A 27,578-nucleotide genomic window follows, 5' to 3' on the forward strand; every position below is an offset into this window, starting at 1 on the left:
GGTCAACTTTATAGCTAAGTGTTAAAGGAATCTCAGTAGCTAATTGTATTGGTAGCTGGTAGTGACCTGTCAATCACTAAGTAGCCCCGCCCAAATCAAACCCTCCTTTCTGGTCTGTTTGACTCTAAATGGACCAAACATGTACTAAATGAACATCATGCTAGATTGAAGAAGAGAGTGCAAGTGTTTCAACCGGAGGTTGCTGGTTCTGAAAAGTGAAGCCTAACTGAAGTGCCTCAAACTCGTATTCTCTGTGCTGGCCATCAGTGTTGGGAGTAACGCGTTACAAAATTACGTAACATTACTGTAATGCATTACGTTTTGCTGTAACGCGGTAATGTAAGGCATGACAAAAAAAAAAATGGTAATATTTTACTCGGTACAAATCTCAGTAACGCGCGTTACAATGGATTTTAAACCCGAAATCAATTGGTGTGTTATTTTTATACAAATTCGCCATCACTGCGAGATCCACAGAGGAGAAATAAATCCGCGCAAATGTTAACTTCCTCTTACTGCTAGTGATTGAGGAGAAGATGAAGGCAGCAGCAGAGTTGGACTCTACATTCGTGATCGCGAGATGGGCTAACGCTCCACTTTTGGAAAAGTGTGAAAGCCGGTCACACCGAGGATACAGGGCTGGGGGGCGGCGGCGAAGAGGCGGAGGCTCCGATTCTCCCCGTCGGTTTTAGACCGCTTTTATGTCCGCGTCATAACGCTTTAGGTACGAGTTTAAAACAGTAGGCTAGGTTTACTTCAAAACGCGAGCGTCAAACGCTGTCAGAACGTTAATGAACAGTGTTTTAGAGCTCCCCTAAATGTCTCAGGTAGGCTTTCAGGTAATTTCGCAGCATAACACAGCACCAAAAAAAGAAGTACGGCAAATCTGGAATGAAAAATGGCCCTGTTATTTCATCCCCGAATCCCATTCATGAACACAATATCTAATATCAGTTAACGAGTCATTTTCTGTTTCTCGTTTTCCGATTTTAAAACGAATAACGGGATACGAGTCATTTTCCATTTTTCGTTCTTTTATTTTGAAGCGGCAAACATCACATCCTGCTGTGTAATGAGCTGCATTGAACACAAGAAGATCTATTGAGAACAAAAAATCCATATTTCCTTTTATTTTGGCGAAAAGTAATGCAAAAGTAATGTAAAAGTAGTGTAATGCCTTACAATTCAAAGACAGTAATATTGTAATGTAACTAATTACTTTGAAATTACAGTAACAAGTAATAAATAATGCATTACACTTTTGAAGTAACTTGCCCAACACTGCTGGCCATCAGGGGGCGACTCCTCTGGTTGCTGTAGTCTGATTGTATTGAAGTCTATAAGAAAACGATCCTACTTCTCTCTTGATGTTTTATCTCAGTAAACATTGTAAACATGAGTTTATGGTCTCAATCCAGCATGATGTTCATTTAGTAGCCTACATTATGGACCATTTAGAGTCCAACAGACCAGAAAGCAGGGGATGCTTTAGGGGGCGGGGCTACCTGGTGATTGACAGGTCGTTACCACGTTACCAGTACAGTTAGCTACTAAGACGACTTTAACACTCAGCTGTAAAGTTGACCTTGAACTATGAAGCTAACTTTGTTAACAGCTTCAAACCAGAATCCAGATGGATCCGGATCCGGTAAGGGTGCTGGCTGCTCTACGGTGAATGATTGATCTCAACTCGCCCACAGAGTGAGTCATCGCCTCCATAGACGGTCTTCGGCGGGTGTGGAGGCTACAGCTGCTGTAAATCGGGCGTGAGAGAGCAGACGTGAGGCGAGGAAGTGGGAAGCCTGCAGCTGTCGGCAGCGCAGGAGGATCATGGATCCATGAAGCCGAAACCCCGCCGCTGTAGGATCGATCAGGCCGCCGCCGAGCCGGAGGACGAGCGGGGGGAACTTTACTCCGCGGCCGCTACGGAGACCGAGACGGCGGAGGGCTTCCCCCGGTCCCTCCCTGCCAGGAGAAATGTGGCTAAAGCCGGAGGAAGTCCTGCTGAAAAACGCGCTGAAGCTGTGGGTGACCGTGAGGAGCAACGACTTCTTCCTCGTCCAGAGGAGGAGAGGCCACGGGGAGCCGGCGGGCCGGATCACGGGTAAAAGTTACACAGGGACAGACAGACAGCAGGCAGGCAGGCAGGCAGGCAGGCAGGCAGGACAAGAGTGGAGAAGAAGCAGGCAGACAGACAGCTGTCAGGGTAGAAGTGAACAACCAGGAAGAAAACATCCCACAAGGAAAGAGTTAATGATCAGTTCAGGACGTCCCGGGTTGTTCACTGCTGGACTACAGTCCGGGTCTGATTACACATAGGACCATATGGAAATCCCATGTCGTGGTTATCCTTAACAAAATAATTGTGATATTATCCTGATGATCATCAAATATGGTTGAAACACTCTAAATGTCACTAAAACATACTGGAATCACTTTATGTTTAGTTTGTTTTAGTGGAAAAACAATGGAATTACTCAGATGAGCTGATCATAAATCATAAAGCATATCATAAAATATCATGTTGAGGTAATCCTGGCCAAAATAACTGTGATCTTATTTTCCGATAATTATCAAAATATGGTTTAAATCTCACTAAAACACACTGGAATCATTTTATGTTATCAAGAAACAGATTTTTATTGTGACACAAATGAGACAAATCTTTTATTTGTGAAAAAAATCAAATATTATATAGATCATTAATGATAAAGTCTCCCTGGATAAATAAAGGGTAAACACATTTTAAATAAGTTGTGATATTTACGATTATTCCGATAATGGAAATTGATCTGTGATAAATCGTCCCATCTCTATAATATACATGATTGATTTTCGGCCAAAATAGTGTGTAGTTTTCAAAAGGTTACACTGCAAGGAAATCAGCATGTATGCACCAGAAAACTACAGTTTAATTTTTGACACTACAGTCATTAATTGGTGTGCCCACATATTCCTTGTCTGCTGCTCCTACATTTAAATCAAATGTATTCAATACTTTAAATCTTTAATCCAGTGACCACTTACAATGTTATGATGTATACATCTGTATAAAAGTAAGTTCAAACATAAAATACCACATATTGGTTTCTGTTCATGGCCTATTAAAGGATTGGGATGGATGTACTGTAAATTAAAATGTAAGATGTTATTAAGATGTAACAAACATAACAGGCAGAAAGGATCACATATTAGTTTCTTGGGGTGAAGACAGAGATATTTCATTGTGATTAGTCAACATCCTGTGTTCACAGTAGGATGTGAAATGTAGTGCAAATCTATTCTAGTTTATTTGAATTCACCGCAGTCATTTATAAAGGGCAGGGGACGCTGGATGCTCTGAGAGGAGGCGGGGCTTACCTCACGTAGACAACAAAATAAACGATTCAGCTCTGATTTAATAGCAATAAACAGCTGCTGAAATAACTCCATAATGATGGTGATGAGTAAAGAGTCTGAGGTCATGCTCTGTTAGGTCTGAATATCGCCTCTCATCATCATTCACATCTATTCACGTCTTTGCATTGACTTTGTATGTATTAGCATAACTTTGTTTTATTTTTCTACCCTGCAATATTTAAATTAGGCTTCATTTTTCACTTCTCTGCCATGACAGTGAGCTGACAGCTTTTTCAAGTCACTCGTGATGACGTTTCTGATTCACCACGATTAATTGTGAGTGTTTTTATATTGTGATCCATGATAAACTCCCATATCCTCCCATCCTTAGTAAAACAACAATTAAGTTATATATTATTATTCCTGCGTCCAGAAATTGTAGTTCCAATCCTATTCAATTATAACTCTGCTCTTTTTTATCCAACATAATAGGAAATAGTAATTGTGTGATAAACATTAAAAAAACAATAGTGCAATAACCACACGCTTAAAGGAATATTGTTGTGACTGAAAACTGAAGTCAGTGTAATCTACACTAGAATCTGAACTCTCTCTGTGATTCCCTGTTGAAAATTCAGAAGCAGATTAGACAGTTTTTGTCATTAAGTGGGATTTTTAGGGTTTACCATACAATATATTGCAATACTGTAAGTGAAGGGTAAAATCAGGTTTAGGAAAACTGTCATATATAAATAGCAAACATTTAGTTACATTGTTATAATCTGTATGGCTTTTTAATGCAGTCAGAACAGTTTTTCCTGTAACATCCGACAGCACTACTGTTTGTGCAACCTGAGCCTCATAGGAAGATATCGTGATACACAATGACGTCTAAATTCAAAATAACAAGCACACAACTTTCTCAGAAAATCGGATTATTTCGCACAAAAGAAAAAAGTATTTGATCCACACATTACTAACCATATTTGATACAAACCATTTATTTATTGAACTACCAAAAAACATATTGTGATATATCGTTATCGAGATATGAAATATAGAAGATTTTGGCCTTTCCCTTAGTATTGCCATTTGATACGACTATTATATTTTTGTATTATTCAATAATTATTATGTAATATATTCTGAGTACTTTCACTGATGAATTATTGATATTTGTGTACTTTAACCTCAGAGTTTGACTGCAGCATCTGTACTTGTCTCCACCTTCACTGAGTGATATCTCTAACGCTCCTGTGTGACCACGTGCTGCTTGCAGCTGCAGGCCGAGTGCTTTCCCCGCTATGACTTCCAGTGTTTGCTGGTTCCTCTGGCTCGCTTCCTCTGTGTTTTGTGTCTGTGTAACAGGTTTTTCCGACACATGGCAGTCGTCTATTTATGTGACGAGGGACACTTAAACTACAGCGTCTACAGTGTCTTCTTTATTCTTCTTCCCAGTGGGGAAACCCGGCCAGAGCTCTCCTCATAAACGAGAATAGTAGGAACTTCCTGGCCGGGGTTTACTCTCTGTATGTGTTTGTTCCCATAGTGAGCCGGGTGAAGGGTCAAGTCCTGTTGTCACGTCGTTCACCATTAACTAATTAAACCAGCTTGTGTTTCCTGCCACACAGGCGGAGGAAACGGCAGCGAGCAGAGCTGTCTGCTTTAATATGACTCTGATCTGACTTTGGAAAGAGAAGCTGTAAAGATTAAAGCAGAAAGTGAAGTTCAGGTCTCAACGCTGTGAAAACACACCTTACACCTCCTTCATACCAGCCTTTGTCTGTGTTTCTGTAGTGACCAGTTTGCCTTGATTTAATGCGTTGACTAGCAAACAGATCATTAAGTTTGATGCATTCAAGGACAAACGGACGTTCCAGTTTTTGCAGATGTGAGAGCAGACGTGGGTTCCTCCTGTAGCCTCTGTGTCTCTCCTCACAATGAGCAGAGAACGGCTCATATTGACTCTCCCTTCTGGAAGGTTTGCCAGAGTAAACCTCAGGCTTTGTGGTGACGGACGGATGGTTTTGTGTTGCCAGGCTGTCGCGTTCGCAGCTTCAGGCACGTCGACTCTGACTTTGAGATACGCTTTACGTTTGGCTGAGAGCCAGAGTGGCTGGGGGGGATTTGATCTCCACAAGCTTAGAGTTGGAACAACCAGCAGGCCGTGATACCGAGGGAGTCTTTCTCTTTCTCTTCATTTAAAAAAAACAAAACAAGGTTGCTTGATTCAGCACACAGGGCTGCTGATTTCAGGGTCTGCTGTGTGCTATTAAAGTGGAGAACATGACGGTGTTTTTCCTTTTAGGAAAAAGTTTCATCACATGATTTCAATAATATAAACTCTCAAAGGCACCAGTAACAGTTATTCATGCTAAACTTAGAGTTTCTTCTCTAAAGTGCCCTTTCCCAAACAGTTTACAATAACTGGTTCTATGTAACAAACCATCTGGTGCGTTACCAGCGAATCCCATTGTGATGAAATACTTTCAGGTTGTTGTTTTGGCTGCTGTTGATTTAAATGGTATACTCTCGACCTCCAGTATGCAGGAGAACTGATACTGATCTCATGTATCATGTGGTGTTTTGTGTTTACCAGGGCAGAGATCCAACCGCCCTCATTTTTAGTCATAACTTTGAAATGCAGGTTGTACTTTGATGATAATCCTGCCAACAAAATTCCAAACAAGGCTGGTTGAAAACAGGCATCAAGAGGAAAGCATAACTTCCAAGTGTCTTAAAGGGATAGTTCAGAATTCTGGACATAAGACCTATTTTCCAAGTGAGCCGGTGTGTTTGAGACGTCTGGAGACGTTTTCAAGACATTTCATTCAGTTCTTCTAGTTGCCGAGTTCGCTGTGCTATGGCTAGTGCAAGTCAATGGTTCTAGTTAGCATGGCATTAAAAACACTCATACCGACTCCACAGTGCACCCGAGGCAAATCAATTAAAACACTAGACTGTTGATGTACATATCTGTGTTGATAGAATAATATTTGAAACAAAACTAACCTTGCATCGCATGAATCATCAATTTTTTGAGGGACTAGTTTCTCAGCAGCAGCGGAATTTTACTTTGCTCCGTCAGACTCAAAACTCTAAGACGCGCTGCTCGGAATCCCTCCGGTAAATACACACCTGAACACCGCCGATTTGTCGGCACTTATACCCCCAAGGCTGTCTGAAAAGCGCTTGGACCTCACGGAAACACCGGGCAGCCCATGGCCCAGCCAACCCACAATTACGCACCGCAAACCCGAATCTCTGCTCCGTCCGGAGAACCGTAAACCCTCGGACGCGTTGCGGGGGATTCCCTCCTGGCACCACCAGTCTCCGTTTGTTCGGTCCCGGTTCTCAGCTCCAGCGGGGACTATCTCGGTCTCCACAGACGCTCGTTCACGTTCTGCCCTTTGAGCATCCCTCTCGTGCAATTCTTCCTCTGTATATTCAGGCTCGTACAGGTATGGTTGGGTTTGACAATAATACAATAATTTTGAATCTGGCCTTTATTATTATGTATTTCAGTCTGGAACTTCAACAGGTAGATGACAAAATGAGAAAAAAACAAAACAAGTGTAAATCGTGGTACAATTCAAACGTGATGAAAGAAATATTTGTCTCTGGTCGTTGACTATAAGGTCCTGTGGTGGTCCACCGGAAGGGGCGGGGCTTAGCCTCTCGATACTCAAACATGTCCTACGTTAATGTTCACATCATCTCTGTGTTATTAGAATAAGATCGCCCACCAACATTACATATTATTTAATGATGATTATTGTGTAGACACGTTCCATATTCACTGTTCAGCATGGTAAGAGGGGTTGGGTGTGATTTAGACAGCGGATGCAAATCCAGTTTAGCCACACGGAGACAAAGCTGTACGAATGGAAATTAATGGGCTTAACGTTTGATTTTCTAATTAACTTTCATTCTGGAATTATTGACAGATTTTTTAAAGGTGCAATTCCGTACAAAGTTCACTGGCAAGTTTGTGTATTAAAAGACGTGAGCTGAGACCAAGTCTTTGTCAGTGGTGTCATGATACGTGAATGTCTAACTTTGATTCAATTCCTTGAAATATATTGAATTTATTTACGTTACCACAGGGAAACACTGATTCAACATTGAGAGCATACAATTTCAAATTTTTATTAAAACAACATTTTTATTTCAAGTTTTTGTAAACAACTTTTCTTTATCTCGACAAGTAGCAGAGAACAGTAGAATGATCATAATAAATATTATCAATAATAAAACTGATGAAAAATACTGCAGTAAATCCTCCTGGTGAATTGTGAAGCTTTTATGTGTCTTACAAAATGTGGTTGCTAAATGAGACGACTACACTTCATCGCTAGAACCCCAGTTTGATGGTGATGTGAACTCAGGGGTCGGCCTGGGACAATATGAACATTTAATATCATGGTTATTCTGGCCAACATAATTAAGATTTACGCATTATTCTTATAAGCATTAAGATGCTTAGAGCTCTTAAAATGGCACTAAAACATATAACATACAGAATCACTTTACATTTAGTGAAGAAACGCATTTTTTTATTGTGTCACAGACAACATAAACATTTGTTTTTGTGAGCTTCTTTTTTCGTGAAAAACAATGAAATAATCTTAAAAGGGATGGCAACTAAACAGCTTGGCTACCATTGTCATACATTATCTTCATTCAAAACAAAGATGTGAAACGTGGTCGACACATCCTGATCATTTCAGTCATATACAGTAGTGGTGGGACAATATATCCAAATATCGATATATCGGGATACTCCCTGCTGCGATACACCAAATATAGAAATTTAAAAAATCCATTAAAATAATGTTTTTATTAAAATCTGCAGGTGCTATTTACTGATTCCATGCATAACCATGTTGCCTCACCAGAGTCATATATATATATATATATATATATATATATATATATATATATATATATATATATATATATATATAGCTTTGAGGGACGAAGTATGACACTTTGTCATACGTTGTTTAATCTCAGTTGACAAATAATACCACTATATATTCATCGTAACTGTGTTTCTCCTTCAGATACACAGAGATCATGATGCATATTGTAGATGATTATCTCTCAACGTATCGGCATATCATCGCTATCACCGGCACAATATTGTGATGTTGTCGTATCGTGAGTTACTCTGTGATTCCCGGCCCTAATATCTAGTGCAATAGTAGAGAAGTATAGGAGGATATTTTAACCTTGAAGTGCGGACTTGTGCTTGTCAGGTAAGCATTGATGTTATTCAAACATAATCATGTGTGTCATCATCGTAAATGTGTACGATTAGATGAGAGTTTCGTGGAGAACCCGAGCTGCAGCTCTGTCCCTTGACAGATGGAGGAAATACAGAATTAAAGAGTAGTTATTGGAAGAGCATGATGCTGATCAGCTGTGGTTTGTTAGGAGAGGAAGACGTGATGAGAGCAGGCTCTACATGCAGCTTCAGCCTGTTCACAAAGTGTAGCTCCGTCGGTTTTTGGTCTGTTTATTTGCAGAAGTGAACATGACTAACAAACCGTTTTCTTCTTCTAAACATATCTGGAGTTGTTTTGACTCTAGAAATTGCCAGTGAGTTTGACTAAACAGATTTTCTGCCGGATCTTATTATTGGAAGTGAACTGAAGAGTTTAAAATGAGACTCGTAGAACTGTGATGAGGTTTGTTCCTTCCTCTCTGCAGCTCTTCCTGTGGCTCTTTATTGTCTTCATGCCTTTGTGTGAAGACAATCACTATGTTGACGGAAAAAGTTCCCTTTGCAGGGACAGCTCACCAAACTGTTACCATCGTCCCGAGCAACCATCGTTCATCAATTTAATGGATATTTTGTTCTCTATTTATTATTGTTGTACAGTTTGTTAGCTGTTAGCTGTTTGTGGATTCGCCCTGTGACGCTAAAGGTTGAATGGATGTCATTGGTTGACCTCATGGAAGCACGCATTATATTTTGTTTTCCAGGTATTTTTATTTGTTTCATTTCAGCTCTTCTTCAGCAAACACAAAATGACAGTTGACAATGACTGGTGTCTGTCCGCCTGACGTTCTGTGTCGTCGTCCTGCAGGTCTCCTGGTGGGGGCGCTGGACACGGTGCTGGACTCCAATGCCAGAGTCTCGCCATTCCGCATCCTCCTCCAGGTTCCCGGCTCCCAGATCAGCTGGGTCATTGCCAGCGGTGAGCTGAACCATCAACTCTCCTATCAGTTCATCTCAGATACGTTGGTGTGTTTTCTGAACCCTCATCTGAGTCTTTTTGTCCGCCAGGCGCCGCCATCGAGGAGGTGAACAAGCACTGGGACTGGCTGGTTCACAACCTGCTTCACTCTCTGTCTGTGTTTGAGAACAAGGAGGATGTTGCCAGCTTTGTCAGAGGAAAGGTCATGGTGTGTGTCCTGTCAGAGGTCGGGTTTAGGTCATGTCTCACTGTGGGTTTAAGACTGATTTTTGCATTATGGACGTTCCCTCCTGCGTAGGGCCTTATTGCAGAGGAGGGTCGGGGTCGCCAGGCTGCCCAGGAGGAGGAGCCGGAGAAGTTCAGGGAGGTGCTGCTGAAGTTCGAGCTGCACTTTGGTCTCCCTTCGTCAGAGAAACTGGTGACGTACTACTCCTGCTGCTGCTGGAAGGGCCGGGTGCCTCGGCAGGGCTTCCTCTACCTCAGCATCAACCACGTGGCCTTCTACTCCTTCCTGCTGGGGAAGGAGGGTGTGTACACTCAACGCCATTTCCCACTCTAAATGCTGTGTTTATTATTCAGAATGAATACCATGTCCAAAATGATCAAATGTCCATAGAAATTACTATTACAACTTTACTACTGCAAATCTCACTTATTAACAGAAATATTTAAGGTATGCATTTTTAGAACTGCTGTCTATTCCTTCATATGATAGTTTATACATACTTAGAAACTCCATTCAGTGTTTAAAATGTTCCACATTCAGACTATTATTCAACATTTAAATCCCATTTAAGTTATTTAACTTTCTTTGAAGCTCAGCCATGATGCCTTTCTCACATTTTTAAAAATGTAATATTCGGAGCTAAAGTCCAACAGTTAGAGTGGAGAGGAGGTTTACAATCTCTCATATCATTCCTACATTTTCCCTCTTCATACATCATTTTAGGTCAAAATGTATGAATATTTGTGCTCTTTTATACAATGTGACACATTTGACTGATGGAGCCTGAAAGTAGGAGGATCTCCAACCAACTGCAGCCTAGACTCTCATGTTAATGACACAAATAACAGCAAGCACACACTTCCTAACTCTTAATTCTTCTACTTTCATGGAACGTTTTTAAACTGAATTTTGCAAATTGTGAATGAAAAGGTGAAAAACAAGATGCAGTAACACTTTATAATAACCATCCATAATATATGATACATTTCTAGTTAATGTAAGTTGGATAATGATGATTTTATTGTTAAAAAAAAACTTGAAATAATAATTAATAATGTGTATTAATGATTATTTAACAGTTTATTTATTGTTTATTTTTCTATATAAAGCAATTGTGAATAATTACCAAATAATTTTTTTAAATTAATAATAAATGTTTTCAATGGATGATCTAAACAAATCTAGCCATCTTTGTATTTATTAATATAGCATATAGCATTTCAAATGTAGTGTTAATAAATAGTTTACTAATGTGATCATCAGAATGTAAATGTTAGCGTCTCTTATCAGTATCAGTATATCATTTATAAAGTAATTATTTCATATTACATAAACTCATGACCAAATAACACAATTTGATTGGTAACAGTAAATAACTATTAATTAATAAGATTTAAATATCAATTTGCCATTTATTTCTGATTGTTTGCAGCTGAGCTTCATTGCTAACAGTTCCATATAAGTTGTATTTCTCCTCCTCAGTCAAGTTCGTGATTCCCTGGGCGGACGTGACGCGGTTGGAGCGGGTCTCCACCGGTCTGATGACGGAGGCCGTCCGGCTCCACACGCGCCAGCGGCAGAGGGAGTTCTCCATGTTCCTCAACGTGGACGAGGCGTTCGGGGTCATCGGGCAGCTGGCCGACATCGCCCTCAGGAGGCTGCTGGACAGCGAAGGCCTGGAGCTGGATCGAGTCCTGCAGCAGCCGGCTCACATCACCAAGAGGTCAGCTGGTTCTTCTTCCTCACTAGAGCCCTTTTCCTCCGCAGAGGGAGCAACATTCTCATGGCTATTCCACTAATATTCCTGTTTACACGCAACCACTCTAATTAGTTAGTGAGTGGTCGTCTTCCCTATTTTACAAGAATGGTCTGGTCCATTTGAGGAGCTCGCCACCACATACTTATCAGGATGGAGGTGAATCCCACGTCAGCACCGCTCTCTGCTGTTTGACGGGTCGATGACCTCACAAGTCCTTTATCACGCCAAACAACGGCAGGAGCTGATGTCAACTTTACATCTTTCTGTAAAAATCTGTTCTTTTCATAATATTTGTTGTATTGTGGTCAGAATTAGTCGCAGTAATAGTAGTTGAGTTAATAACTAAATACAATCCCCATTTCCTTTTTTCTAGTCAAATGAGCACCGTAAACTGCTCCATGTCCGTTCTACCACCATTTGATTATTTATTATTCCGGTGGTCCTAAACTACACATAATCCAAGATAACATGGCCTGTTGGACGTAAACTGAATTACAACCAGAGTCGGACCACATTTCTATCAGCCTTAACAGATGGTTGATGTTATGTTATAATTCATTATATTATATATTTTTAGATTTTGTGACCTTGACATGGAGGTTACTGATTTCTGTCTTTGAAAAACCTGAAAACCATAACAGCAAGTGGAGCTGAAAGTAAAGAGCCTGAACTACAGAGTATGTATGAGTGTGTGACCGACCACAACACAGAACAGTGTTTCTTCTTTTGTACCTATAAATAGAAAATGTGTTTACTGTGGATACGGTTGACTGAGCATGCATTAGTGAAGAGAAAACTGAAGAAAGGAAGAATGCAACAGACACTTCTCCTCAGTGTTGGTGTTCATTCATCATGGTGGGCCAATCCTCAACATGTTCTTAAACACATGGTTCATAGGCATGGTCACTGCCCTCACTAAGGTCATCTGTTTCTGCTGTCGCCGTCTATTCAGATTTCACTATGAAGAGGAAAACTAGATGACATCTAAGAACAATTAAAACTCCTCTCTTCATTTTGCTATTGTAGATTAGACAGCCATGTCGAGTTTGTTTTATTAGATTCAATGTTATAAGTATACAATTATCAGAACATTACGAACATTCAGGCTCCCTCGTGTGGCTCAAAGGTGAACTGCACACATAAATGTTAAATAAAAGACTAAGGAAGAAATTCTCCAGTTGTATTAAACTCTCTTGCTACCCAGCTGTCTGGGAATGACTGGGAATGACCGGGTGATTTGGATCTCAAGGATAAGAAAGTAAAAGTGAACAGCTCAAGCCTTTCTAGTGGAGCAGTGTGGAGGCCGAGCTGCACATCAGAGTCAGAGTCAGAATCGGAAACAACGATATCAGAATGAACAGAAACATCTGACTGCTATGTACTGTGTTACTTCAGGTGTTGTTTTGCCCCCAAATGTCCACATCTGTGTGTCACCGCCTAAGTCTTCCCCTCATCATCTCCTTCCCAGGGTCCTGGAGGAGCAGGCTTTGAGGGAGTACGTCCTGGCTCTGTTCCGGCTCCCTCGCAGTGAGCGGCTCCACGAGGTGGCCTCCTGCTCAGTATGGACCCCACATGCACGCTGCCATACGGCCGGCAGCCTCTACACCACCGACAGCTATTTGTGCTTCTCCAGCCGGGAGGAAGGCGTCTGCGTCCTGCTCATCCCCCTCTCAGAGGTACGTCCCCGAGTCTCCTGTCCACTCATGTGGTGTCTGTGGTCCTTATTATAATGAGACTGATGGCTTCCAGTTAATCCTGGTATCAGCGGTCCATACTAACACAAGTACACTATACTTACTGTGTGTCACTTCTGACCTCAGGAATTAGAGGTTGACCGTTAAATTGGCAGCAATAGTTGACTGATAATGGTGTGACTGCCCGGCACTAGTGGCCTCCACCGATCACACAGGACATACACCACCGCTTTATATATGAATGATCCATACATGAGGTCATTGGATAGTGTGTATATATATGTAAATATATATTATAATGAGTTGAATATATATATATACACACACACAACTGCTTATTTATACACTCATTGTTGTACATATAAGATATTCAGATTTGTTTTTAGGTATGTATCGTTGAATGTAGCCAGCACATTATTTATATTATTGATTTATATGACAGACACCGTGGATATAACACAGCTAGCTGTAAGTGCAAGCTGAGCACAACAATGAGGCATATCCCATCATGCACCACTCTGATAAGATGATAAATGACATAACGGGACAGGTGCTCTGATCCCTGCGTGGGTTCTGCAATGATCCGGCTGCTGTTCCAGCCCGACTGTTTGGTGACGTTGTAATAATAATAATAATAATATAATAATAATAATAATGCTGTGAAGGCCTCCAGGAAGTGAGTCCAGCTGACCTGAGTAAACCTGATGAACATGAAGTGATATTTTGAGTCTAGACGGGATGTTAGACTGATGAGAGATACGACACCATCGTGTGACTTTTCCAGCCCGTTAACAAATGACATCAGTGACTTAACGGTTATGAGTCTTCCTCATGCCTTTATTCAAGAGACTTCATCAGAACGTTTCTCTTTGTTTGGTTTGGATAAGGTGTTGTTGGAGAGTGTGTTACACAGTGTGTGTTTACTCAGGCTGCTGCTGGTTAAAGAGTGTCTGGTTTCATGTGGCTGATAATGTTCAACCCATTAAAGTGACTCAGCAGAATAAATGGATGTGAGTGTGTCTAAACATAAAATAATGTTAAAATGAGGGATCAAATAGAACAAATCTAAAATAAAAGTAATATAAATGTATAAGTATGCATATACACAGACTACCAGGGTTGGAGGGTTACTTTAAAAATGTATTTGGATACAATTACTGATTACTTTTTCAATACCCAATATGCATATAAAGGTTTAGGTTTATTGTTTCCCAGTTATGTTTCCTTTTCCATGCGTGATAATCGTGGTAATTATGTGCATTTAACTGAAATGTACTTGGACTACATGCTATTCTCACCATGAAGGTATTCTGAGGCTTCCCTGTGAATGTTTCAATCTAATGTGCCGTCTCTGGACAGTGAGTGTCTTCGGTGCAGGAAGCTGCTCTGAGCGGTGAGGCTGCTTCCCTTTTCAGCTCTGAAGACCAAATAGTGTATATTTGTATATTTCCAGCCAAAGAAAGCGTTCTCTGATCTGGAGGCCGTGATAGTGAACTGGAAAACACTTCAGTCCAGACCAGCGCACAACGTACACGATGTATAGGGTCATTCCATGTGAAAACAGCCAAAATCGGGTCATCATGTACATGTCACCTCTCAGATTTTGCTGAAAAGCGGTGAAAATATGCCTTATGTTACCAAACGAGGGAATCTGATGTTTCAGGTCAATATCTCAAACGGTTTGCCCATTGGCGTCCATTTGAATTTCAAGTGCCACACCCCTTTTTGACACATTGGAATTTCACATTTCATTTGTTGGCATTTTTGGAGGCCCATAACTTCTGTTCTAATACTGATAGAAGGCTGATAATTGCTATTTTCTGCACTAACAAAGAAGAATGTAATGTTCTTAATGTTTTCTTTTGCCCATTGAAACATCTCCATTGGTGTCAGAATGTGGTTTGCATCAGTGGCCTGCAGACTTGCTCGTGCTGCAAGTCGCTTGACACAGGCGGGTCTCTTTCATCGGGGATAAGGGGTTAATTTGTGATTTTCAGGAAATGAATGGCCAGCAGTCTAAATATTTAATTGTTTGCCATCACTGACCATAATACTAAGTTATTTCCACTATTTTCATGCTTTATCATCACTAAATTCTCACTGATCTACATTCCAGACTTCTGGAAAAAAAGTCAAAAATGGTGAATTTTGACGAATGAAATTCATATCAAGGAGCTTCATAGTCGAAGGTTTTATTTCATTAAAAGAAAGAACAAATATGTATCTTTATCTGGTATAAATCCCATTAGGATCATCAAGTGCTCACGTGGTCATTTGGGGGTCCAAATATGGGGTTCCAAAAGAGTCACCTCTGCCCGGGAGGGTTTTTAGACCCCCATAAAACCCCCACCAGTGGTACCATACCCTTCAAATTCATTTTGGCAAGAGCAAAGGTCCCAAATATAACAAATAATCCTGCTTGGAATAAATATGATCATTCATCGTGGTGCTAGGAGCACCCAAAAAGTGAAAAATGATTTTGGCCGTCAAAAAAAAATTGGACTTTGGTGACCCACCTCTCACCCAAACAGTAAGGAATGTTGATTCTGCCTGTAGAATTGTGTAGTACACATTACAATAAACTAACAGAGCAATTCTCAGCCTTCTATCCGTATTAGAACAGAAGTTATGGGCCTAAAAAAATGCCAACAAATGAAATGCGAAATTCCAATGTGTCAAAAATGGGTGTGGCACTTGAAATTCAAATGGCGCCACGGGCAAACCGTTTGAGATATTGACCTGAAACTTCAGATTCCTTTGTTTGGTAACATAAGGCATATTTTCCCCGCTTTTCAGCAAAATCTGAGAGGTGTCATGTACATGGGTGGCTGAGTTGGCACGGAATGACCCTATATCATTCTTTACTTTGAATCCTGATCATAATTAAAACACTGATATAAAATATTATTACACAAAAATCTAATTGTAATTACAATAAACAATATGTAAAATTGTAATGCTGCTAATAATCCCCATTTTTTCAAAATGTGTTTTTAAAAAGATCTGTCTTTTTTGTCTGTAACTGCCCAGTTATTCCGGTTACCACAGTAACAGTTTCTTTTATTGTATCCAAATTACGTAACGCCGTTCCATGTATTCTGTTACTCCCCAAGCTGCAGACTACAGAGGTGTGAAGTAAAAGTATAAAGTAAACTGTGTTTACCCCCCAGGTGTTGTCCATAGAGAAAGCGGAGAGCACCAGCCTCCTTCCCAACCCCGTCATCGTGAGCGTCCGCACCAAGAAGGCCTTCCAGCTGATCGAGCTGCAGGACCGAGACGAGCTGGTGGAGAACCTGAACTGCAGACTCCGAGCCCTGCAGTGGAAACAGTCCATGTTCCGCAGCAAGAGGAGCTCCAAGAGGAGCGTGGTACGTGTGGAGATACTGTGGAAATACTTCAGTATTTAAGCTTCCTACTAAATACCTAAAGAAAAGGCTAATCTGAATGGAGGCGTTCAGGATCAGAGTTTGTGTGGGGAAGAGGAACTCTCTTCAGACATGGACTTTAGGTTTTGACACTCTGGAGACTTTTACATAAAAATATAAACACACTAAAATAATATTCCTTCCAATCAGAAGGTTAAATGGATAAAGGAATACTTCGGCCCCGTGTTGTCTTGAATTGTTAACGTTTTTCTCTCATGCTTTGAACGAAGAAGAGAAAAATCTGGATATATTGAAATGTTTAACAGCAAAACTGTATGAAAACATCTGCTTACTACCGCTCACACAACCCACGTCTCATGTATCCCCTTCAACGGTTTTGACATGTTTTCCTTCTCTCGTGTCGCTCAGAGGTCGCCGACCCCGTACTACACCTTCTACTACGACACGGGTCACTCTGATGAAGAGGAGATCGAGGAGCAGGTTCTGCGTAACACCGTCAACAGTGAGGCTCTGATGACGGCCTTCCACCAAAACCAACCAGGAACCAACAGCAGCAAGGTACAGGATGGATTCAATTCATTTAACATCCAAGGCTTTTAATACTGTGTTTTCATGGATGTGTACAGTATATGATATATATATTCTGTATATGTAGAACCTTGAGAAGGTGAAGGAAGGGCTGTGGGAGGATCATTTCTCGGAGTTCGGTCGTGGCGTCCACATGTTCCGCACAGACAAGATCCAGAGGCTTGTTGCCATGGGGATACCAGAGTCGCTGCGAGGGGAGCTGTGGATGACACTTTCTGGTGAGACACCACCGAGAAGATGGAGTCAAGCTGAAATATAAAAACCACACTGAAACAGATACAAAAAGGGTTTATTTTGATATCTTCATGGAAAACAAAATCCAACACACGCTTCCATCAGCTAGTAAAAACCACGTTCAACCAATCACATCCTGACATCCATCCATCTGCTACCTTTAAAGGCCTGGAGAAGGTTGTATCCATCAAATCTATTTCCTCCCGTCCGTCTGTCCTGTTTCACTCAGAAACACGTCACCATACTGTTATGTCTCAGCTCCACTTTAAAGGACACCACTCCCCCTCGCCCCTCCCTTTCCAAGCGTGTAGGATAGCGTCCAGCAGCCCCTCCCCATAACAAAGTCTCTCTGTAGAGCCGTGTTTGCTTTGTCCCTTCTGCTGTAGAAACACGGAGCTGCCTTCTATGTAGATATGAGAGGTTTCCTTTTACACTCATGAAAACAGAGTTATGAACATTATCTATTTTTTAATACAATATACAACACAAGATACAAGAGGACAACGAGGACAGTTAAACCTTTGTCAACACATTCCAAAAAACGACATAAATACGTGATTCAGAGGCAGCACCGCATTAGAGTGGACATCCCACAATGCACCTGTGATAGTAGCAGCGGCTGTGTTTTCTTCATTCTGTCTGCCCTCTGGTTGGTGCAGACGCGACCTCGGAGCTGGAGGCCCACCAGGGCTACTACAGCGGCCTGGTGCAGAAGTCGATGGGCCACAGCAGCCTGGCCACGGAGGAGATAGAGCGGGACCTCCACCGCTCGCTGCCGGACCACCCCGCCTTCCAGAACCCCACCGGCATCGCTGCTCTGAGGCGCGTCCTCACCGCCTACGCCCACCGCAACCCCAAGATCGGGTACTGTCAGGTAGGACGGGGTACCGCCGCAGGACGTCATGGTATTTAATCACAGTAGGAGTCGTAGGAGTACTAAGGTTGTGGGTTTGGTGATGACATTTCCTGCATCTAACAAATCTATTCTACTGAAAAAGGCTTTTCTAAGATAAAAGTAAATTAAACAAATCTAGAAATTCTATTGAGATAGTTCTCATAAGTAGTAGTTGTAATGTAATCTTGTGGTTGTAGTTGTAGTAGTCCAGTTGAATGGTGTTGTAGTAGTAGTAGTAGCAGTAGTAGTCAGTAGTAGAAGCCACTAGTAATAATAGTAGTAGTATTGTCCTAGCAGTAGTATTAGTCCTGGCAGTAGTATCAGTACTAGTAGTAGTAATGGTAGTTGTATTCATATAAAGCTGCTGCTCTGCATGTTGGACAGATTTTGGGCAGTTTTATTGAAATTTGATTTGAAGGCAGAATCTGATGTAAACGAAGGTATTTAAGTTCCCAACAGTGTAAATACATGCTCCAACGCTGTGTGTTGGATTACCTCTCATTCAATGTAATCAAACATCTGTAATGAAGTACTTCCTGTCTGCCTGAGCGGCATGTGACCCCATGTGACCCCGCGTGACCTCCTCTGTCCAGTCCATGAACATCCTGGCGTCGGTGCTGCTGCTCTACGCCAAAGAAGAAGAAGCTTTCTGGCTGCTGGTGGCCGTGTGTGAGCGGATGCTGCCTGACTACTTCAACCGCAGGGTCATAGGTAAGAGGTCAGAGGTCAAGAGACACAGCAGCAGCTGTTATTTACTCACGTTCAGGTACAGCGGCAGCAGCTTGTTCAAAGTCACGTAACAACAGCAAACAACACAAACGGCCTGTTGTTGTTGGAAGTAAAAGCTCATTTCCTGTGTTTGTGAAGCGGTTTATTTATGACATCAAGGCACTTTTGAAACAATTTCCTTTTAATATCCACATGTTTGTGTTTGAAACGATTTTGCTTTAAGTAGACCAAAGATTTGAGTTTCTCTTTTTATGAGTGAGATTTTAAAAACAACAACAAAGCACCGTCCATGTCTGTGTGAGCACATTTGTAATTACGTTTTTAAAGACACATAAACATCAGGCGACACACTCAATTCTTCTTTCTCTCTCTGGTTGGTTATATAAAGATGATAAAATCACATGAACGTCCTGTTTTCACGCACAGATGTTGTAACTTTGTGTCAATTAACATTCAGAATGTAAAGCTTGCTGCCATCTAGTGGTCAGAACCGTGAAACACGGCTCCAGTCCAAGACGACTTCACAAACCCTCAACAGTGTTGGAAAAAGGACCTTTGACAGAGGACAAATACTCAATCAAATCAATACATTTTGACTAAAAGTTGACTGAAGTTTAACGACTTTTTGGCGACAAAACTGGACTAAAACTATGAAGGATGAAGGTTTAAAGACTAAATCTGAAATAGCTTCTAATTCTAATATACATTATAATGCAAATTCAATGAATGCACTACTGCTTTTGTTGAGTTTGATACATTGGATGTTTGGAGTGACCACATCGTCTCTGCATGATCCCGTCCACACGTCTGACTCCATCGCTCCTCTCTGCAGGAGCTCAGGTGGACCAGTCGGTGTTTGAGGAGCTGATCCGGGAGCGTTTGCCGGAGCTGGCCGAACAGGTCCCGGACCTGTCCGCCCTCTCCTCCGTGTCCCTGTCCTGGTTCCTCACCCTCTTCCTCAGCGTCCTGCCCTTCCACAGCGCCATCTGCGTGGTGGACTGCTTCTTCTTCCATGGGATCAAAGCCATCTTCCAGCTGGGTTTGGCGGTGCTGGAGGCCAACGCCGCCCAGCTGTCCTCCAGCACAGACGACGGCCAGGCGCTCATGATTCTCACCAGGTAGACCCACCAAGGTTTACTCACGATGAACGGCATCTGAACAGTATGTCATTGCTATGTTTCTAAATGTGTGTGAGTGTGGTGGTCGTCACCCTGAATGTGTGCTGGGATCGGCTCCGCCCCCCGCGACCCTGAACAGGATCAGCTGATTGATGATGGGCGGTTCGGGTTTGCCAGCCAGGTCTCTGCTGGCGTTTGAGATTAGTCAGTCAGCTTTTGTTTAAGATATAATTTCCTGGGTTTTTTTCTTTTAAAAGACTACAAGGAACAGAAGTCCTCTATTTGAGACTGCTCCGTGTGTTGCAGTTTTCTGGACCAGGTTGGGAGTGAAGTGTTGTCGCGTCCTCCGTCCTCGCCGCCTCCTCCGTCCTCGCCACCTCCTCCGTCCTCGCCGCCTCCTGCAGAGGACGCCTGCGACGCTGACGTACCCGCGGTGGGACACACCAACATCACCGACCTCATCAACGAGTCCTACGAGGTGAGACGCACGCAGGCGGCTGCTGCTCGCCGTGAAGTCATTCTTTCTAGGGATTTTAACACGTCATTTCATTTAATCTAAGTTACAGATTTCTCTTTTGTTTGTATTTGACATGTAAATGTTCTACGTGTCCAACTTCCACCAGTAGATAAAGTTAGGAAAAAAAAGTTTTAAAGGAACTTATTCCTTTATTTGAAACCAGTTGTGCTTCTCTGTGGTTGAATGAAGGTGCATTTCAGTATTTACATACAGTCTTCATAGTGAACCTGCAGCGACTCTCTGCTGCTTCCTCCCGGCAGAAGTTCGGCAGTCTGACGGTGAGACAGATCGAGAGGCTTCGCTGTCGCCACAGAATCCGGGTCCTGCAGGCTCACGAAGACACCACCAAGGAGAACGCTGTGAGCAGACAGACAGGTGAATGAGTCTGACCTTAGAGTTCAGCATCATCTGATCTGTGTGTGTGTGTGTGTGTGTGTGTGTGTGTAGCTGAGGCTGGTGGCTCCAGATGTTTCCATCTCTCCAACCAACTTGGCCGACGTCTACGAGCTCTTCAAGGTATCTTCTTACGTTTTCAACGCGATTCTCAGAGATTTTGAGGTTTCATGAGGAAACTGAACTTCACACTCCGCCTCCCGTCCAGACGGAGCACTTCATCAGTCTGTACTGGGGCGACCGCAGCGCTGCGGCGGCGGCGGAGGCGGCGTCGTGGTATTACGGCGACTCCAGCCGCTCCTACTTGGAGCGACAGTACCGGCTGGACCGGCCTCAGTTCAAGAGCCTGTGCGGGCTGCTGGCGCCGTGGCCCGGCGGCTCCACGCAGCACGCCGACACGCTGGCCAACCGCACCTTCACCCTGCTGGACCAGGACTGTGACAGCCTGGTCACCTTCAGGGAGTTCGCTGCGTGGCTGGGTCCGTATCACCACTCACTATGCTGGGATGTTTTTCCATTTGATATACAGTTACTCTTCTATATTCTCTGATATTTATACTATGACTTTTTTACCACTTTATGACTTTGACAGTGTTATGACATATTGTAATATGACTGTTTCTAGCTTCCTATACTATGAAGTTTCTTTATGGACCGCAACAGCCAGTCACCTTTAGAGAGTTTGCTGGCTGGATCGGTTAAAGGCAGAGATTATATTATATATAATGTATACTACTACGTTGTTGTGACCCTTTATTCTCTCTCCTCAGACACTTTGTACTGTGAAGATCTGAATAAGAAAATCAGGCTGCTGTACCGTCTGCACATCCCACCAGGTTATTATTCTGTTCATACGGTGAAGTCATCAGCTGTCAACCAACCGTTAACCTGACTGTGTGTGTGTGTGTGAGTGTGTGTGTGTGTGTGTGTGTGTGTGTGTGTGTGTGTGTGTGTGTGTGTGTGTGTGTGTGTGTGTGTGTGTGTGTGTGTGTGTGCAGCTCTGACAGAAAGTGAGGATGACCCCTCTCTGATGAAGAGCCCCCTGATGTCCACAAACAGACCGCTGTTTGTTAATCTGCCCTCTGGTTGGTGCAAACACACCGTGATTTATTAGCAAGGCATTATGGGTGAACATGAAAAATGGTTTCACCCTCCCTGATTATTTTGATCAACATTGAGATCACTATAACTCATTGGATTTTAATTTCTTTATTGCATTTCCTCTATAAGTCTCTGCATCAGAATAAGACTGATTCCTCAATTCTAGAAGCAAAATCAAATGTAACCAAAACATTTTAGTTCAAATGAAATCAACAGAGCACTGCTTTGACTTTCACTCTGCTACATTCCTGCTGTCAAGGAAATTATATATATTATTATAATATTAAGAATATATATTATATTTTACCATAAATAGTATGAATATATATAGTATGAATATATATATATATATATATATATATATATATATATATATATATATTAGTGCTGTCAAAATTAACGCGTTAATCTTTGCGTTAATTATGAAATATTTAACACGTAAATTTTTTTTTTACGAAATGAACGCAGCTGTGTTTTGTTTACTTCCGGTGGCGGCTGACGTAAGACTTATGACGACATGTGGCGCAAAGCCGTTAGCCATTAGTTTTTAACGGAGTTCAGCGTAAGATTTTGGCTGAGGCTGCGGCGTCAGCGGTAAGGGGGAAATGTTCTGTTAGTGCATATAAGAAATATGCCTTTTTCAAGCTGACAGTTAATTTTGATGGCCTTGATGGTTTCTTTGGAAATCTGTAGTTCACATGAGAGAATCTGTGCTTAAAGTTAAAAAAAAGCTGCTATTTAACAATAGTATTTGAATTTTAAAACTTCCTTTGTGTTGATTCTACATAAATTCCATAATTTTACATTTAAATATCCATTATAAAATACTTTATTCTTAATAAGAAAGAAAGCGATTAATTGCGATTAATTACGGCAAATTGTGCGATTAATTAGTTAATTTATTTTAATCGATTGACAGCACTAATATATATTATTATTATTTATTTTTTTGTCTGGGATGATACATTTCTGTGCGTGCAGGAAATGATCTGGATGTTTGGTTGCAGGTGTTGAAGGTGAAGTGACGGATTACCAGGAGCAGCTGAAGCAGATGCTGCAGGATCTGGTGAAAGAAAGAGAGAAGGACCTGGAGAAACCTCTCCCACCCATGAACCAGGTACTATGAACCGGGTACCATGAACCAGGTACTTTAAACCAGGTACCATGAACCAGGTACTATGAACCGGGTACCATGAACCAGGTACTTTAAACCAGGTACCATGAACAGGTACTATGAACCAGTTACTATGAACCAGGTACCATGAACCAGGTACTTTAAACCAGGTACCATGAACAGGTACTATGAACCAGGTACTATGAACCAGGTACCATTAACCAGGTACTATGAACCAGGTACCATGAACCAGGTACTTTAAACCAGGTACCATGAACCAGGTACTTTAAACCAGGTACCATGGACCAGGTACTATGAACTGGGTACCATGAACCAGGTACTTTAAACCAGGTACCATGAACCAGGTACTATGAACCAGGTACCATGAACCAGGTACTTTAAACCAGGTACCATGAACCAGGTACTTTAAACCAGGTACCATGAACCAGGTACTATGAACCGGGTACCATGAACCAGGTACTTTAAACCAGGTACCATGAACCAGGTACTATGAACCAGGTACTATGAACCAGGTACCATGAACCAGGTACTATGAACCAGGTACCATGAACCAGGTACTTTAAACCAGGTACTATGAACCAGGTACTTTGAAGCAGGTACTATGGACCAGGTACTGGAAAGCTGCTGTACTGCTGTGAAGTACAAGCTCCTCTTCAATTTCTGCTTCCTTTTTAGCCTTTTAAAGCCGTATATCCTCACTGTATACAAACAAATAACTTATAAAATATGAATTGCTTAGTAAAAAAGGATATGACAAAATAGATTATGCCATCGGTGTCTCCCAGTGCTAGTATAAAACAATACAAACGAAATGTTACACCATTACATTTACATTACGCATACAATTCAAAGTGATTATTTTTGAAATGCCAGTCACCATAAAACAAACTCCACTGAAATCAGAAAAGCAAGTGGTTGACTCGTGTTGAGGCTCCATAGGTTAGTCCTGTGACGATACTAGAATACAACATAACTTATGACATACTCTATTTTTTACACCTTTTTTTTACCACTTTCTACTCATACTATACTACATTTTACTACTTTCGGATTAAAGCATATTGGTGTGTCTAGAAGGGGTTTTATTTCCACCTTGTCAGAGTGGATGGGATGAGCAAATATCTGCAATTGTTTTCAGCATGGATTCATTTACACATTATATAAATATATATATATATATATATATATATATATATATATATATATATATATATTTACATATACTCTATTCTTACATTCCTATATTGAAAAAGTCCATCAAAAGTACAAACAACAATATTCAATTTACATTAAAAACAACTGATAAAACAGAGAAATGTTGCAAATTTTACATTACATTTTAAAAGGCACACGCTTCAAAAATGTTTTTATGAAAGATGAATTTACATTTTTTGAGTAATTTTCCATCTGTCTACTATCAGTGTTGGCTAATTGTTTCAGAGTGAATGTGTTAGTTTGTTATGTCTAATAAGTATAACATTGTAAAGTAAATAATATGATCTCTTCCTCCACAGCGTGAGTTCATCCAGTTCTGTAAAACCCTCTACAGCATGTTCCACGCCGACCCCGAGGAGAACGACCTCTTCCAGGCCATCGCCACCGTGACCAGTCTGGTGCTGCGGATCGGCGAGGCCGGCCACCACGGACACGGCTCGGGGTCAGAGGTCACCAGCCAGGTGACCGCAGAAGACGATGGGGTCCATGCCAGCAGAGGCGGCGGGAGCTTGCCTGCCGATAGCGAGTGGACGGTCAGCTACTCTCAGATTCTGGCGTCGCTGTTCACCGAACAGGTGCTGGTGAACTTCTTCGAGAAGCCGTTGGATCTGTGCGCAAAGATCGCCGAGGCCAAAGAGAAGCAGTACCAGCAGCGGGCGGGTTTGCTCACACTACAGCAGGGGACCAACTGACTTTAACGTGAACCCTCCGAGCTGCGACACAAGCCAATAATAGCCTTTTCCTGTCATGTGACTGAATGTAGCTACGAAGTAAAAGAGACTTAAAGAGTAACTAAACCCCAGAGTTTTAGCTGATGAGCGTCAGTCACATCTATCATTGGATCATTTCCATAACTACAATCAGAGCACACAACACACGTTTTCTCCTTTCAGGGGAATAGAAACCATCAGCATTACATAATCTGCTATCTGGTGATAAGAATGAGCTTTCTCACACTGACAGGAGTGTGTGGATGAAGAATTAACTTGTTTAAATGTACTTTAGAGGCTGGCTAGTCAGCTAGCTAGCTGGCTAATTCCACCATGTTGTCATGCTACAGTCGCTGAACATAAAAATCCCCACATGAACTGCTGGGCTGGTCTACATTAGTTTAACATGTAGCCGGACTACACCGCTCATGCCGGCCCTTTCAATTAGCTTAATGCTAATCGCTATGCTTGTCGCTATTGTGATGATTATGGTTCGGTACGTGCTGCTCAGTTATTGTGACAAGAAGATTTGTGACTTTGAGTTTACATGCTAGGCTGAGATGTGTGTATGCTAGAAATGAGCATTAGCATAAGAGATTCACAGGCTAATTGAAAAGGTAACAGTCTGCAGAGATGATGTTGAAGTTATCGGAGGGGAGGGGCTAAAGCTGCCTCCGTATACGTCACCTGACTCCAGATCAGCCCAATAGCAAAACTCAATTGCAATAGCAACCGGCAGAGATGGAGAACAGTTGCGATGTGTGTTTATAACATAATATCCAGAATTAAAATAATTTCCACTAAAATGTCAAGATGGACCTGAATCAATCAGCACACGTGGTGTGGTGGTTTAGTTACTCTTTAAAATGATCTGTGACGGTTAATAGATCAACAGTCTAACTGGGCAGACCCACTGGCAGGACTTGGTCTGGGACTCCGGTCTGGGACTCCGGTCTGGGCCTGGGACTTGGCCTGGGACCCGGTCTGGGACTCCGGCCTGGGCCTGGGACTTGGTCTGGGACTCAGCCTGGGCCTGGGACTCGGCCTGGGACTTGGTCTGGGACTCCGGCCTGGGCCTGGGACTCGGCCTGGGACTTGGTCTGGGACTCTCTCATCTACTTCGTCCTAACTGACAACAGAAAGTATATTTTTTCTTTTTCAAAACATTTTGAGCCAAAAAAGACAGTTTTCAAGGGCCAACGTGTTTATAAGTTGTGACTAAATACTTTATTCAAAGGTTAATAAATATGAACTAATTCTGTATAAGCCATTCGTTTGATTAAGTTGCCAAGTTGTGAAAATCTCTTTTAACTTGTTCCTTCTCAAGGCCATTAATAATATAATGAAGTCTCTCACTTCCTGATAATAATAAGCCATTAAGTCTGTTGTTGTGGATGTATGGAAGTGTTGCACAGTCCTCATGTTCATCAAACAGCCAAAGCTAGTTAGTAATCTGTTATTGAAATGTAAATAAGTACATTTTTAGTTTTGATTCAGAAGGTCGGAGGTCAAACAGTGAGCAGGTAAACTGATCAACTAAAGAGCTAAAAAGACAAACACCTGTCCCGCTGGAGGAGATTTTCACAACCTGGCAACTCAAATTCTGTACACATTAATTGCTTATAACTGATAAAGGCTTAACCACAACTCACTCTGTGAAACGCTTTATGTGTTTTTGTCACATTTTTAGTCTTTTGTCAGTTTTGCCTCATCAGAAAGTTGTACCGACGATCCTCACGAAGAACGGTGCAGCAAGGACGAATCTAGCATCGAGATGTTCTTTTCTATTGATTTTTTTACTCGTTTCTTTAATATTAAATGTGTTCAAATGCACCACAAAATAAATATATTTTATAAACTTTTTCAAATAATTGGAAAAATGATTGACAGTTACATAGTGCTGGCTAGCTGGAATCATAATAGTTTGAAATAAAAGACATCGTTCAAAGACGTCCCTTCTCTTCTCTGAAAGCAAGACGTGTCACCTTTATTTCCACGTATTATTTTCTCTAACGTTGTGTCCTGTTGTTACTTTTGCCCTCACCATCATTTTGAATCGGGTGTGAAAGTTGCAGATGCCAAGAGATCGTATAAATATGAGGATTTAAGTTGACTTGCAGCGTTTCAATGGCATCCCTGTTCTAGCCACGCCTACAGAGCTGTGATTGGCTGTTCTCCTAACCTTGTTAAATATCTCTTAATACATCTCAAACCAGAGGAGCCCACTGAGCATTGATGTCTAAAATACCGTTAACAGGTGTGTATTAGACGTGGCTACACTTCACTTGTTAACTTACTGTTCATGATGGCCCTTTCATTTAGCTCATGTTAGC

At 41.7% G+C, this 27,578-nt stretch overlaps 1 protein-coding gene across 2 annotated transcripts; it reads left to right on the plus strand.

Moving 5' to 3' along the window:
• Positions 1 to 1,740: 1,740 nt before the first annotated feature.
• On the plus strand, positions 1,741 to 27,149 carry tbc1d8 (TBC1 domain family member 8). Of its 2 annotated transcripts, none has more exons than XM_084022566.1 (20): positions 1,741 to 2,104; positions 9,435 to 9,545; positions 9,635 to 9,753; positions 9,844 to 10,072; positions 11,254 to 11,494; positions 12,999 to 13,206; positions 16,395 to 16,592; positions 17,019 to 17,168; positions 17,266 to 17,416; positions 18,092 to 18,306; positions 18,921 to 19,038; positions 19,889 to 20,174; positions 20,481 to 20,652; positions 20,925 to 21,050; positions 21,139 to 21,207; positions 21,293 to 21,563; positions 21,855 to 21,920; positions 22,083 to 22,169; positions 23,193 to 23,302; positions 24,835 to 27,149. In XM_084022566.1, the coding sequence occupies exons 1-20, from the start codon at positions 1,978 to 1,980 to the stop codon at positions 25,225 to 25,227; spliced, it is 3,447 nt and encodes a 1,148-aa protein (XP_083878692.1). In that variant the 5' UTR covers positions 1,741 to 1,977; the 3' UTR covers positions 25,228 to 27,149. The 2 variants fall into 2 exon arrangements, with proteins under 2 accessions (XP_083878692.1, XP_083878693.1); XM_084022567.1 differs by having other exon boundaries at positions 20,952 to 21,050.
• Positions 27,150 to 27,578: the final 429 nt, after the last annotated feature.

The sequence above is a fragment of the Eutrigla gurnardus genome (assembly GCF_963514095.1).
Source record: "Eutrigla gurnardus genome assembly, chromosome: 12".
NCBI lineage: Eukaryota > Metazoa > Chordata > Actinopteri > Perciformes > Triglidae > Eutrigla > Eutrigla gurnardus.

What these genes read in the sequence shown, in the direction of transcription:
- tbc1d8 (XM_084022566.1), top strand. Translation starts at nt 1,978, where the DNA reads ATGTGGCTAAAGCCGGAGGAAGTCCTGCTGAAAAACGCGCTGAAGCTG. An exon ending in CCGGCTCACATCACCAAGAG is followed by an intron (nt 11,495 to 12,998) that starts GTCAGCTGGTTC and finishes TCTCCTTCCCAG; the next exon opens with GGTCCTGGAGGAGCAGGCTT. An exon ending in CAGGAACCAACAGCAGCAAG is followed by an intron (nt 17,169 to 17,265) that starts GTACAGGATGGA and finishes CTGTATATGTAG; the next exon opens with AACCTTGAGAAGGTGAAGGA.